The sequence below is a fragment of the Carex rostrata genome, chromosome 18 (assembly GCF_964058835.1).
Source record: "Carex rostrata chromosome 18, lpCarRost1.2, whole genome shotgun sequence".
Classification (NCBI taxonomy): Eukaryota; Viridiplantae; Streptophyta; class Magnoliopsida; order Poales; family Cyperaceae; genus Carex; species Carex rostrata.
In genome coordinates this window covers 4,842,945-4,858,595 of record NC_135935.1, presented here as the reverse complement: position 1 = coordinate 4,858,595, position 15,651 = coordinate 4,842,945, and the positions used below count along the sequence as shown (strand labels likewise).

Genomic DNA, 15,651 nt, shown 5'->3' with positions numbered 1-15,651 from the left:
AAAAGCACCATGTGAACTGAAAAAGTTATCATTACATATCTTTGCAATTTACCTTGTTCGGACAAAAATCAAAATGCACTGGTAAGAGAAAACCCTGCACTTTACCAGAAAACCCACAGCTGGTATGCAGATGCCTCTAATTTTTCCAGAAAAAAAGCCCTGCACTCTACTAAAATTACAAAAAACAAAAAAATGCTTATAAGTTGAAGCAATCTTCTATTGCCTTGTTTGTCATCATTGGCCTCTACTGCCTTGTTTGTCAAAATCCTAAGAAAAAGAGCAAGCAATTAATCATTTATTCTGATCTAATGTTTTGTAACAAGAAGTTTTTGTTAATAGAAACATGATGGTTATTTGTAAAATCATCCTCTCATAACACCTTAACCAACTAGTTGCTGCTCAAAAAAAAGGGAATAATCAGGTTTCTCCAAACTCATTAAAAGAATAAAATCAACAGTCCATAGACATTCATTTGCAGAAATCAATCCTTTAAATTTTGAAAAAGAACCAAGTTCTTGAACTTTGGAAAAAAAATTAAGAGAATTATGAAGAACTATTTGTTTCTGCAAGGACCAATTTGATATTTTACCTGTTGGCACTCGTAGTTCATGGAAAAATTGTTGAATTGCAACTTCAGCAAAGTGAAGCACACTGATATATTTTATAATACTCTGCACTTTTCTCCCTTAATTAAATTTCCCTAAAAACAATTGCAACTACCTAATAAGCAGTTACGTACAGCAAGGTCAGAGATTTCGTAGTTAATCATTTGCAATAATAATATCTATCTAGATTTCAAATTGTTGAGTGTGTGACAGGATATAACAAATAAATGGAGTCCACTCTACAGTGCAAAAAAATTCTTGGTACATAAACTTTATGAAAGTACATTTATACATAATTAATTTGTAACAAATTTTTTTCCCACTGTATATCTGTCACTTTTTCTATATATATATATATATAAATAAATAAGGAAATCATTATCAGCATCTTTTTTTTGTCTTTACCAGAACAAGTATTTAATTAGAATTCAATAAGTACCTATTTGGGACCATCTCTAGCCATCATAATACTGGTACTGTAAAATATATTACTGATCTGAAACCATGAATATCTATATTACTGGTACTGTAGAATATATTACTGATCTGAAACCTACCAGTACCATGGGTAAAAGTAAATTAAAAACCTATATATGTCATTTATTCCCTACAACCACGATAGGATATAAGCAAACAATTAAATTGGTAAAATTAAATCATGTTTTTGTTGGTACCAATTTCTACTAAAGTAAATTAAACCATCCATTAACTGATCTGTAAGCTCCAAGTAATTTCAATAATCATCACTATATATATACCAGTCACATAATAAAGTGAAGTAATTTTACATACTTTAAAGATGAATTGTTTCTAATTCTTTTGTTTTCATTTAGTAATGTCAAATACAAGGACATGGTACCAGAGATATCCAATACCAGTACCTTCTTTTTATATTTCACAAATTCACCCTAAAATAGAATACAACTGATTATATATTCATCTTCCAATTATACCAACCTCATACAAGAAAAATGAAAATTAAGCAACCATCAAACAAAATTATTAGAAATAAGATAACTAACATAAATTGAGAAATAATGAAAGTCAGAAATTGAGAATTCCAGTCAGAAAGTCAGAAATTGAGAAATAATGAAATTCAGCATTCATTACGTCTTTCCTCATTTCAGTATTGTACCAGTACCAATTAACCAAGATATATAGGTTCTATTGGCAAGTCCCAAATAAATAAAATCATCAAATTGCAAAATGGTGGAGACAATACATAGAAATCACAGTACTAACAAAGAAATTTACCCTTAATTAATTTGAGTTTAAAAAGGAGAGGCGGTGAAGAGGGTAGAGAGGCGGAGTGGCGGAGAGAGAGGCGGAGTGGTGCAGAGAGAGGCGGAGAGAGGCAGAGAGAGAGGCGTAAGTTCGTAATCTAGAGGCTGCTCAAACAGGAAAGATGGAGCCGTTTGTTCACTGGACTGTTCAATGGTCAAGAACCGGTTTGTTCACTGGACAAGGTAATGGGCTGGTCCAATGGGCTGCTCAGTTATTGTTTAGGCCCGTTCAGTTTGTAGTAATTAATTTGAACTTGAACTGGACTTCGGGCTTTGTTCAGATTATAGCCTGTTCAATATTTATTGGTTATCTGTTCAGCCCGTTTGTTCACGGACTGTTCAGTTCAATTAGCAGCCCTTTATATTTACTGCTACAGCTGTTGTATCAGCTGGTGTGGAAGGACATCCTAAATTTATGAATTTTACAGTCTTTTCCTTCAAGTTCTTTTTGATTTGTTGTAATACAGTGGCTTGGAGCGTACAAGAAAAATATGAATGTAATGTCCCAAGATTTTTAAACACTGGTACACTAGATATCTCATATCGCGTAGAGCACCTTATCTTCCGATTAAAGACTGAAGATAGAGCATGGTAACAACTAACAAAAATGATGAACCAGACTTGAATTCGGCTTTCAGCTGAAACCAGCAAATGCCAATAGTAATGTAATTGCATTTTTTTATGAAGCGGGACTTTAATTACTGATCAAGTAGACATATTTTATTTCAAATTGATTTCGGAGCATCTAGAAGATGCAGATGTTGATGTGTTGCCAACAACTAATTTTCTAAATGGAAATGCTGTAAGGATTCAAACAAGATGGCTTACTATATGCATAAAGCATCTATAAAATGGGGATTCTAGAACGTCTCTTCATTGGAGTTTGATAGATAGATACCATTTCCAAATAATTTTCATTTTTTATTTATTTTTTTCGTATGATTATTATGTGACGCAAAGTTCTGTTGCCTGGATATATTATTTGATGGAATCAATTGGAAATTATGACAAAAAAAACATGTACGTAGGAGCAATATACAACAGAACAATACTATTGCTAAATTAAATTAAGTAAGACTCAAGCTTGACCTTTACATAGAAGGTGTTCAATCCAATGCAGTATCATCAATCAATATTCAAATTTTCAAAGGATAATCAAGCGTCCAATTCTCACGGTACATCTATTTAAAAAACAAATTACAAAAATAAAATTGTAGATATATTCTTAATTATTTAAAGAGCAAGGCTTGGGTGCTATGGAAAGCATAAGGATGTCCGTGCTACGATCTCAAAAATCTATTATATAAATTTCAAACTTCGATCTAAGTAAATCAGTAAATTGGTTATATAATGAATTTGTAGAATACCAATTTTTACTGTCTTTTATGATTGATAAAAGATGAAAAAAATGTTTAAAATAAAAGAAAATTGTCAATGTTTTAAGTTATTTTTTGTCATCTTTCATAAATTATAAAAAATAGTAAAAAAAATTACAAAAATCGTAAAAGTTGGTATTCTACAAATTCATTTTATAACTAATTTATTAAGCTACTTAGATCAAAGTTTAAACCTTATATGGTAGATTTTTTTAGACCGTAGCATGAAAGGTCTTATACTATCCATAGCACCTGAGTCTTACTCTTATTTTATTTTGTCGTGTACCAAATTTTAATCAATTAATTTAACGATGTTAGTCTTCCATCAAATAAGAGTTTTAATGACTTTATGTTGAATAACTAATTACTTAAAATATTGACAAATTTGTTACACTATTTATCTAATAATTAATAATTAAGAAAATATTTACCATTTTATAATATTTTTTAAATATATGTATTATAAGAGTTAGATGTACGTAAAAAAAAAAAAAATTCAAAGCTATTGACATATTTTGCAAAATAATAATCAGAATATTATTGAATTTCAAGCACAAATGGAATTACTGTAACTAAACCCTCCTTTTAGACCGGTGGCTATTGGCTAGAGAAAAAGCGAACCATTTCTCTCTCAAATTTCTTATAGATGTGATCAAGTTGATTACCTTTTGTCTCATCTATACCATTGACTTAAAGCGGAATTTGTGTGAGACAATTTGTGTGACGAATGCAAACACGTCCTCTTTTGCTCATGTTTCCGGGAGGAGGCCTTTTGTCAGAGAGAAAGTGTTGTAAATAACGGTATATATTCGTCAAATAGATATCATATTGCTAAGTGATTAATTGAGAATAATTAAAAATAATTAGTCATATTTAAAAATAATATGTCAAGTAGTCAGAAAAATCTGTAACAATTTGATCGCCACCAACAACTAAACGGACAATTAATCATTTTAAATGACCATTTTTAACAACATTGTGGGTGTTCGGAACCTCTCCTTAAGACTCCTTAGAAACTTAGTCTGTCCGAACAATCTCTCCTTAGTGAGGATTAACTTTTGCTTATTTTGCTCAAATTCCTAAGCTTAAGTCCCTCTTTCTTCAATTCTTAAGGCTTCATTTCTCTTGGATTAAGCCTCCTTAACATCTTTGTTGCCTACTTAGCACATTTTTCTTAATTCAATTCAACAGAGCAAGTACTTAAATCCACTTAAAATTTAATCCCTATGATACTGCACACCCCACTGAATCTGAGTTAGAAGCCCATTAGACCGAACCGCATGAATTATATAATTTGGTTTGGGGTCAGTACTTCTAGGACACATTCAAAATCTTAACATATGTCTATTTTAGAGTGCATTTAATAATTAAGATTTAATTTTAATTATTTTTCTTGGAAACGAGGATTTTTGTCAACTTGCTATACATTTTGGGGATGAAAATAAATTGTATTTAAATAACATTTTTACTACATAATTAATGAAATTGTGATAAAAAATTATATAAAAGAAACTTTATCTGATATTATTAATAAATTTTTCTATTATTTAAAAATCAACTATTTTATTCTGAAACTAGAATGCATATTAAATTGTTGACATTTATTTTTTGTCCAGTTAGAGGATACCCTTACAAATACCATATATAGTTAAATGATAACATAATTAACCAAATGATTTCAGAATCAGTGTGTGCTTCTAGATGCATGAAGGAAGCTGACGTTCTAAGTAATCATAATTAATTCTGGATAACAGATGGCCAAATCCCAAATGCTTACAACAGCATTTTCTTATTTGTTAATAAAAAAAAAAAGTTTTGTTGACTCTGATCTCCAGGAAGGAAGGTTCATGAGTCATGACTAGGGGTGTCAATGGTACCTTTTTAGCCGTTTACCCGATCCGTATCGTATTCGATAAGGCGAGTATGGGTAAGATTTTTTTTTCGTTAGTTTATTGGGTATGGGTATGTGTAAGAATTTTTTTTCGTTAAATAAATGGGTAAGGGTATGGGTAATGACTATTTCGTACCCGTTATGTTACCCTATAGGGTAATTATAAAATCCAAATATATATTCAATTCAATTTTCAACCCACTTAAATGTATATTTAATTCAATTTCCAACCCACTTAAATGTATATTCGTGTTTTTGAATTTTTATTCTTTATAAAAAATAATTTAGTTGGAATTGATTGCACATTTATTTTATTTTTTATTAGAAATGCAATTATATATGTGTTAAAATGAATGAGTTTTTGATGTTTAATTTGTAAAATATAATAAAACTAATTATTATACTAGTATTATCCGTTATTCACCTGCTATCATTTCGTTACCTGAAAATATTAACGGGTAAGGGTAGGGTAGGGTAAGATCAATTTTTAATGGGTATGGATAGGGTATGGGTAAGGTCAATTTTAATGGGTATGGGTATGAAAATGTCTCCACCCGATCCGTACCGTACCCATTGACACCCCTAGTCATGACCAGTCTCACTCTCACTTGATCCCACCCCTACTCTCTCCCCTCCTATAAATACTCCTTCCTGATACAAATCTATCATCAAACTCATACAAACTCATACCTTAAACCACTTACTAAGCTAGCCAAAAAGCCAAAAACATGGCACTTTTCGTTTACCAAAGCATTCTCCTCTCCATTGCTGTTCTTCTCTTCATCAAACTGCTTCTTTCTCGTACTAAAGATAACAACAACAAAAAGCTCCCACCAAGCCCACCGGCACTTCCGTTAATCGGTCACCTCCATCTCTTAAAGAAACCCCTCCACCAAACACTGGTTTCCATATCTGAAAAATACGGCCCTGCAACATTTCTCAAATTCGGTTCCCGCAACGCCCTTGTCATCTCCTCTTACTCCTTGGCCGAGCAGTGTTTCACCACCAATGACATGGCATTCGCCAACCGAGTACATTTGCCATCTATCAAAGAGGCTAGCTTCGACTACAATGACATCGGTTTAGCCAATTACGGACCACATTGGCGTAATATTCGTCAGATTGCAGCTACAGAGCTTCTCTCTGCGCAGCAGCTGCTCGCATCCTCAGATGTCAGAGTCGGGGAGGTTCTTGACATGGCCCGCCGACTATTCCGTTCCTGGAAAGCTTCTGCTGGTTCAATGGGGTTGAGTTATTTTGAGAAAGTTGACCTTAAGGCAAAGCTCTTTGAGCTGTCCCTTAATGTGTTGATGACAATGATTGCTGGCAAAAGGTTCTACGGAGACAACATTGAGGATTTGGAAGACACGAAAAAATTTAGAGAGGCAGTGGAGGACTTCTTTTCCTTGGGTGGCGCTTCAAATGCAGAGGACTTCCTGCCAATTCTCAAATTTCTCGGCATGGCAAAAGCAGCAAAAAAGCTGAATCATGTGGCTGAGGTGAACAAAGAAATGACGCAGAAGCTCATCGACGAGCATCGAAAACCAGGAGCCCAGAAGAAAGGCACCATGATCGCAAAGATGCTCGAGCTGCAGAAGGAGAATCCAGAAAAATACAACGATACAAATATCCAGATAATTGCACTGGTGAGTAATAATGGATTGTCGTTCTCACTTTTATATATAGTTAGAAGTTAGAACTTCAAATTTACATATTAAATTCCTGCAACTTAAATATGATTTATTATGATTTTTATCGTTTGCTAAATGAAAGACCATTTCTTTTACAGAGCTTATTGGAAGCAGGAACTGATACCTCGTCCAATACAGTAGAATGGGCGATCACCCTTCTATTAAACAATCCTGACGTACTCAAGAAGGCATCAGCTGAAATCGATGCACATGTCGGTACCAAGCGGCTCGTTCAAGAATCTGATATGCCCAACCTGCCATATCTTCATTGCATCCTCAATGAGGTGCTCCGCCTCTATCCTGGTGGCCCGCTTCTCGTACCGCATGAATCTCGGGAAAGTGTTTCTATCGGAGGGTACGAAATTCCGCAAGGTACAATGCTTTTGGTCAACGCTTATCACATTCACAGAGACCCGAGTCTGTGGGACAAGCCGACCAAGTTCATGCCTGAGAGATTTGAAAGCGATAATGAAGGTGCCAAGAAGATAATACCGTTTGGAATGGGAAGGAGGAGGTGCCCGGGTGAAGGCCTAGCGATACGCGAAGTCGGACTTATATTAGGGACCTTCATTCAGTGTTTTGATTGGAAAAGGATTGGAGATGAACTCATAGACACAAGTGAAGGTTCTGGTTTGACTCTTCCAAAGGCTGTTCCACTTGAAGCCATGTATCGTCCGCGCCAAGTCATGATGGATGTTCTCTCCACCTTATAATTAAAATGTGGCATTTAAAGTCGATCTACCTTAATTTAGTTGTAATTTGTTAAGTGTTAGGTTACTTTATTTTTGTTATATATATGTTTGTGTGCAATAACCAGGTCAATCTAGCTACTTACGTTGTTTTGATCTGAGAGATCAACATTGCATATTTGTAGTTTGTTGGTATTTAAATATTATAATGCAAGTTTTATTAGTAAACTCGATATTTCATGTGTCGTATGATCTCTGGTCTTACTATTTTTTTTTTTTGGAGGTTCTTATTCTTTAAATTTTGTGTTTGCTACGACCAGTATTTGGTATTTTATTGTAATTATTTCTGACATTTACTTTTTTTTTTTAGTATTTTTAAGTAGTATTTTGTAGTATTTTTAATAGATCTAAATAATTTAAGATATTTTATCTATTTTATTTGATATTCTTTTTTAGAATATTCAAATTGTAGTTTCTCCATTTATTTTTAAAAATTAAAAATTAAATTAAAAAAAACCCGAGCCGAATTTTCATTTCAGCACATAAGAAAAACACAGCCAAATTATGCCATTTCGGCACATACGCGTTACGAGAAACAAATTCAGTGGTCCTATCAGTTACGAGATTCATGAAGAAGGGCCTAATATAGATTAGTACCTGATATATATTTTTACATGCTAACACAAGATGATCATTCTGAAAATGAGCCTATGTTTGGTATAGCTACATCATTTTAAATCTAAAATCTCTGTGAAACACTTCAGTCCGATTTGGCTAATTGACTACACACAAAAAAATGACATCTCGATACTTATAATTTTTGGACATCTCAATACTCAAGACCATAGGAATATGATATATCTATTCTTTTAAAATAATTATATCATGAGGAGGGTTCAAATGCACCAATATTTCCTGCTCCAAATTTGCTCCAAATTTTTGACCGTCTAACTCATTTCAGATTAACGGCTCAGATTTTTCTCCGCCCTTGACTTTTCATTTCTAAAAATGTGTGTTGAACTCTTTTCTTTCCTCTCCAATGAACAAAATAGGCAGGAACGACCTATTGTCCTCTCCAGTGGAGATCACTTCCGATTCCCTCTTGTGAATGAAGTCGCCATGGCTCTTTCTCCTTCCCACGATGAAATAATTAACATTTATCCTTCTTCAGTATACGAAATTATCGATGCACTTGCTCCCCGGCCTCTACCATGCCTAGCAGTGAACCAGCCATGCCTTCAACCTCCATCGAGCCCTCATCTTCATTCTCTGACGTACTTTATTTAAGTTCCTATTAAATTTCTTTCCTCTCCAGTGAAAGAAATAAATTTCTCTCCTTTCACGATGAAGAATTTCACACGGTTTTCAATTCTTTTTTTTTATAGCTGAGAAATAATCAAATCAATTTGGGTTCAACCAAAAAAACGATTATGTGATTCTTTTCCTTCTTTTTGCTAGCTAAGAAATAATCAAATTGTGTGCTTCTTATGGATGCAGATAGAAAGTCCTAGATCATACTGGAAGCATTGTTTCTTTCTTGATTAATACTATGCAAAATAATGTTCATGAATTTGCATGCTTTAATTTGACGGAGAGACAGAGAGAGGAGAGGGCCACGAAGGCCAAGCCGGAGGTCGATTTCTCTTTTAAAGGGCAAGCAAGGAAACGAGGAGAGGGGCACAGAATCCTCAAAATGAGGGCTGGATCGCCCAAGAAATGGAGAGAGGAGAGGGGAACGAAGGCTCCAAAATAAGTGCTGGATCGACGGAAGGGAGAGAGAGCTTGAGGAGAACGAGGGGAAAGCTCAGCATCAAGGTTGAGGGGTGAGGAGAGAGCGAAACAGATAAAGGGAGGGGGGTGGGAGTGTTCACTGGAGAGGATTGATCGTGCGTTTTTGGAAATGAAAAGTCGGAGGGCAAAGAAAAATCTCAGTCATTAATCTGAAATGAGTTGGACGGTCAAAAATTTGGAGCGAATTTGGAGCAGAAAATATTGGTGCATTTGAACCCTCCTCTTATATCATTTCCCTCATCCTTGTTCCTCTATTTATCCCCCACTCTCTCTCTCTCTCCAAATTAACTTCCTTAACTACATTTTATCCCCCCATTAATTCTGCTAAGAATTTCTATTTATCTCCGCATTAATTACTGTCTTTTAATAACAATTTCTGCATTAATTATACTGTCCTTTTAATAACCATCATCGCATTAATTATATTGTTTTCTAATAACAATCCCCACATTAATTATACTGTCCTTAAATAATAATTTCCGCTAACAATTATTTATCTGTTTATTGATGTTCAATAAAGTATTTACCATTGTTCTGATAAGTATTTATTATTATGTCTCATAAGTATTTATCGTTGTCCCTGACATGAAAATACTTTGATTTGATTAAACATTACTTATTGACAAGTTAAAGAACAAAGTTCAATAACGTATTTATTATTGTTCTGACAAGTATTTATCATTATATCTAAGAAGTATTTATCATTGTCTTTGACGTACATATGTTTTACTAAAAATTACAATTATGTCTGAGAAGTATTTATCCATGTAACATAAAATATTTATCATTGCTTCTGAAAAATATTTATCGTTGTCTTTGACATACATATATTTTACTGAAAATTGCAATTTAAAGTTGATAAAAATTGATAACAACCGATTATTAAAAAAAAATAATGTTATATGGTTTAAATTATTTATATGAAAAATATACATTAAACTTTTGTTGGGCCGATTATTATATATGAATTCATATAAAATCATAATAGATTTCAATTCATGCAACATATATACATATTGCATTTTGTACACATGCAATCTCATGTTATAAAACATAACATATACCGCTCAATGTCCAATATAATGTTTGTATAGAAGTTATGTCCTTACCACTTAAAAAAAAAATTGTGCAGGGACAATTGATGAATTGATTTATTCTTTCATAAATAGATAACATTGCATAAGGATTAATACTTTGCAAATTCAAGATAAATACTTTGATACTTCAAATTAAATATTAACAGTTTACAAAACGCTTATTAATGACTGAGCGGTCCCTCCATGATTTTTTTGGCAGTTTGTGCAGGAATAAAGCTGCAGGGATTGTTATCAGAATCCATTCTTTTATCTGCTGATAATTAATCTGGTTTTTGGACAAGGCTCTGTCCAGTTTCTTGGGCTGAGGTTTCATGCATTCTTGTATAATAAGAAATTCTTCGCTCAAGTATGATTAGCTTAGGGCTGTTATTGATTAAGGTTCGGCTCAAACTCGGCTCGACTCAATGAGAGAAGCAAAATGATTCGGCTCTTAACTCGGCTCGATTTTGAAAGAAAAAGCTCGGCTTGGTTCATGTAAATACTTAGCTCGACTTGGCTCGGCTCACGAACTCGCAAACCGACTCATATTTTTAATTGATGTTTTCAAGTAGTGTACTTCATATTTACTTTAAACCAAGTAGCAAGGTATATTTTTATACAACTATATCTTATATTTTTATCATGTTTACAGATACAAAACATCAAATAGCCTACATAACAGCAAATATGTCAAATTAACACTGAGCTGCTCAACTATTTTTATATGACTATATCTTATAATGAACCGAATAGTCTACATATTTTTATTCGACTATATCTCTGATATTTTTAACATGTTTACATATACAAACATCACATACTATAAATTTGTTTTTAGAGTTATCGCTCTGTCAAATTTTTTAGTAATTTTTAGAATTAAGTATTCTTAATTTTCTCCTATAATCTCTAATTATTCGATCTCATTAATATTTCAAATTTCAACTACTACTATTGTTCTTAATGGCAATTAATTAAAAAAATTAATTTCAATTTAATAGCCAATCAATTGTCGATTTTTCTCTTCTTTTAATATGCAATCAATTATCGGTTCATCTTTAAAATTGTATTTATTATGGTGGGCAAGTTTCTAATTTTTTCATTGGAGAAAATCAACTTTGGAAAAAATATCAATTTTGTTTGACTATATTCTATTTTAATTATTTTTTATAGTTTTCTGTTACTTTACTTAATATTAAAAATTAAATGCGCATAGGATATTTTTTTTTCATGATTTTTGCGTACAGTTAGGGCTGCCAATGAGTCGAGCCGGCTCGCGAATCAATGAGTTGAGCAGTTCAATATTTCATAACGAATCAGACTCGAAACTGAAAAAAGTGCCAACTTGACTCGGTTCAATTTAAAAAAAAAAAAATCGGCTCGGTTCAATTCATGTAAACACTTGACTCAACTCGGTTCAACTCATGAACTCTCGTGAGTTCACGAGCTGGCTCGCAAGCCAACTCATATTTTTAAACTATTAATTAAATTTTGTCAAATCGCTCGGCTCGGTCCAGCGCGGCGCGGCGTAATATTGTTAGATGCTATCAGAAGGAAATATGTTGCCAGTGGGTCCGCAATAATACTTCTTCTATAAGAAAGTTGATATGGCTTAGAGTTTCTTCTGTCCAAATTTTAGCCGGGACCGTCGTTGGTTAAAAAGTGAAATGGTTAAAAAGTCAAATAGAGAGTTCCATTCTATTCCATACAATTAATTAAATTCGGTAAATTTGAAATAGAGTGAGAATAAATGATAATATGATATTAAGCTTATTTAAATTTAGATGCTATCAGTCAAGGAAATATGTTGCCGGTCAAACTTAATATCATTTATTCTCACTCTTGGAATTAGCTGACCTGGATTATTCTTTTTCATGAAGAATAATAATTTCACACCGAAAACAGTTGTCAACGGTCAAGTCATCTTTCAACTTCTCACAGGAAGCGGATACCCGAATATCATTTATTCTCAGTTTCTCACTCTATTTCAAACTAGAATGGAACTCTCTATTTCACTTTTTAACTAACGACGGTCCCGGCTAAAATTTTGACAAAATTAAGAAACTCTAAAAGCCATATCAATTTTCTCATAGAAGAAGTATTATTGCGGGACCCACGTTTTTGACTGGCAACATATTTCCTCGACTGATAGCATCTAACAATATTACGCCGCACTGGGCCGAGCCAAGCTATTTGAAAAAAATTAGTTAATAATTTAAAAATATGAGTCCGCTCACGAGCCGGCTCGTGAATGAGCTAAGTGTTTATATGAGTCGAGTCAAACCGAGTTTTTTCTTTCAAAATTGAACTGAGACGAGTTTGGACTTTTTTTAGTTTCGAGTTTGATTCGTTATGAAATTGAGCTGCTCAACTCATTGATTCGCGAGCTGGCTCGACTCATTAGCAGCCCTAACTGTACCGCAAAAGTCATAGATAAAAAATATCCTACGCAATGCGTTTGAATGAATCAAAGAATAGCTCGGAATAACAACTATTTCTGGGTTCGGAAGAGCCGCTAACCCAATATTTTTCATAAGAATAGCGGAATAGCAGCTAACCCAAGCTATTTCTTTTTTGAGAATAGCATTTTTTTTCACCCAAACGTGTTGTGTTGAGAATAGCTCGCCAGGAATAACAGCTATTTCTGAGTTAGCACTATTCATGTGTCACCCAAACGTACCCAAGTAAAGTAAAAGAAAACTATAAAAAATAATTAAAATAGAATATACTCAAACAAAATTGATATTTTTCCATCAGCTGATTTTTTCCAATGAAAAAATTAGAAACTTGCCCACCATAATAAACGTAATTTAAAAGATGAACCGATAATTGATTGCATACCAAAAGAAGAGAAAAATCGGTTTGAGATTAAATCTCAATCGGTTTGGGATTCGAGTCACCATAGGGACAATATATTGGGATTTGAGATTCATGCCAAGTTAAAAAGAACGGTTCAGATCTAGTAATTGTAAAAGATTCCCTTATCAGGTATTGGAGAGGATGTGAATTCCAGTAGGAAGTACCAATGTACCATTTTAGTTTGACCCGAAATTTTTATTAATAGGAAATTAATTAAATAAATATCCATAATGGAGAATGAATCTGAGATTTCGAGATATGGGGAAAACGTGATAGTTTATAACGTCCCCTGGACGTTATAAACTATCATGGCCAGGATTAGTGATACTAATCACCGCACTTATTAATTAACTAAAAAAAATCTTGGCCGTAATTGATAATCAAGTCCAGAGGCTTATTAATATCGCTAATCCTGGCCGTGATAGTCGATAACGTCCAGATGACGTTATACACAATCACGTTTTCCCTATATCTCGAAAAAACTCAGATTCGTTCTTCATTTTGGATATTTATTTAATTAATTTCTGTTATGAATAAATTATTAATGTGGATGTCCATAACTCTCAACATTCATTCTCCACTACCCCACTACTATTGGAATTCATTTTCCCATTTAGTATTGTAATTAATTTAGATAGTTTTTTATTCACAATTTGTAGCTTATAAATAGAGGCTTTGTAATTTTGTATTGTACACACATAAGAAATATATGAATAAGAGATTGTCATCTTTTATGTTCTCTCTATCTTGTTTATTATTGTTTATGCTTATTTATCTTTATTTTATAACACGTTATCAGCCCGAAAGCTCTACTAGTTGAAGATTCGAGATAACTTTGATATATTTTATTTCAATTCAATTTATATAAATAATATTTCTTAGTAATTGCTAAATAAAATAAATTATCAATTTATTTACATTTATTTTTAAGAGTTTTAGTATGGTTCATATAATTTTATATGAAATGCAATTTTTTTTTTAATCTTCGAGAAGAAGATTTAAAGAAATCTTCGAGAAGAAGATTTAAAGAAATCTTCGAGAAGAAGATTTAAAGAAATCTTCGAGAAGAAGATTTAAAGAAATCTTCGAGAAGAAAATATATATGATATAGGAAATTAATCTGAGAAGATTTTAAAAAATCTTTTTGAAGAAGAATTATATGATATACAAATTTTGTATGATGTTTTTTTTGTTTTTTTTTCTCTCAATAGTTTAATCATCTCGAAGAAAAAATTTCAAAATATATTAAGAAGGTCCTAGCTTCCTGAAAAAGATTTCAAGAGATATTAAGAAGTTCTTCTTGAAGAAGATTTCGAGAAATTTTGATGCGCAAAATTTATATGATGTTCATATTGATATTATTTATCAATAATTTTAATCTTTAAGAAATATAATTTGTTCATGAAGATTTTAAGATATTTTCCTGAAGAAAATTCCAAGGAAGAAGATTTATATATATATATATATATATATATATATATATTTCAAGTAATCTTCCTGAAGAAGATTTATGCAACTCACAAAGATTAATATGAGAAGATTTTAATATATCTTCTTGAAAAAGATTTCAATATGGTTTATATGATGTGGAATTTTTTTTTAAAGATGTAATCTTTCCGAAAAAGATTCAAGAAATATTCTAAGTTTATATATTATCTTTTACATTACATTATGTTAATAAAATGGTCTGAAGCCATCTGATTATATTGTTAATGGCCTGAAGCCATATGAATATAAATTATTGTTATATGAACATGGTAATGAAGAAAATGCGCATCATTCCACTAGAAGTGGAAAAATAATGAACAAAATGAATTACCACAGGAAGTGGTAAAATAATTAACAAGAAGAATGAGAAAAGTGACAGAATAACGAACAAGAGAATTCATGCTATTATTATGGTGGTAAAGCACATTGGTCATGTACCCATCGTACGCTGACATACCTATCATATGCAAAACATATTGTTGACATCTATCAAGCATCACTAAGAATTAGAAGTAAATTGTTTAAAATAGATTAATCTTAGTTATTGTTGAAGTGTTGCATTTTTTTTATAAAGACAATAAAAGTTTAACTTCTTATTTTTTTTATTTTTTTTTGTTAAAGTGATCTTTATTATTATTACTTTTGTTTCAATAAGCATGACTTTTTTTTTGTTAACAATGACATCAATAATTTACTAATATATTATTATGAATATTTCCAAAGTTTAAACTTAGGACTAAAGTTCTATCTGAGTATGTAGATTATTTATAATAATAAAAAAAAATTAAAAAAGAGCTCTAATGAGATAGATGTATTTATATAATTTATTTTGTTCTAATTGAGAAAAAATATAAAATGATGATCTGCATAGGCGGGCATGGGTGACACTGACACATTTATGGATT

The 15,651-nt window shown here is 32.2% G+C and overlaps 1 protein-coding gene and 1 long non-coding RNA gene across 2 annotated transcripts; one reads left to right on the top strand and one right to left on the bottom strand.

Annotated features, from left to right (window-relative positions):
* Positions 1 to 12: 12 nt before the first annotated feature.
* LOC144569835 (uncharacterized) lies at positions 13 to 2,006 on the bottom strand. Its single transcript, XR_013516159.1, has 2 exons — positions 1,860 to 2,006; positions 13 to 267 (listed from the first exon to the last, which is right to left on the bottom strand). It is a non-coding gene; the product is annotated as an uncharacterized LOC144569835 (long non-coding RNA).
* Positions 2,007 to 5,839: 3,833 nt separating this feature from the next.
* LOC144569465 (cytochrome P450 81Q32-like) lies at positions 5,840 to 7,608 on the top strand. Its single transcript, XM_078319832.1, has 2 exons — positions 5,840 to 6,801; positions 6,945 to 7,608. The coding sequence occupies exons 1-2, from the start codon at positions 5,884 to 5,886 to the stop codon at positions 7,557 to 7,559; spliced, it is 1,533 nt and encodes a 510-aa protein (XP_078175958.1). The 5' UTR covers positions 5,840 to 5,883; the 3' UTR covers positions 7,560 to 7,608.
* The last annotated feature ends 8,043 nt before the right edge of the window (positions 7,609 to 15,651 follow it).

What these genes read in the sequence shown, in the direction of transcription:
- LOC144569465 (XM_078319832.1), top strand. Translation starts at nt 5,884, where the DNA reads ATGGCACTTTTCGTTTACCAAAGCATTCTCCTCTCCATTGCTGTTCTT. An exon ending in ATATCCAGATAATTGCACTG is followed by an intron (nt 6,802 to 6,944) that starts GTGAGTAATAAT and finishes TTTCTTTTACAG; the next exon opens with AGCTTATTGGAAGCAGGAAC.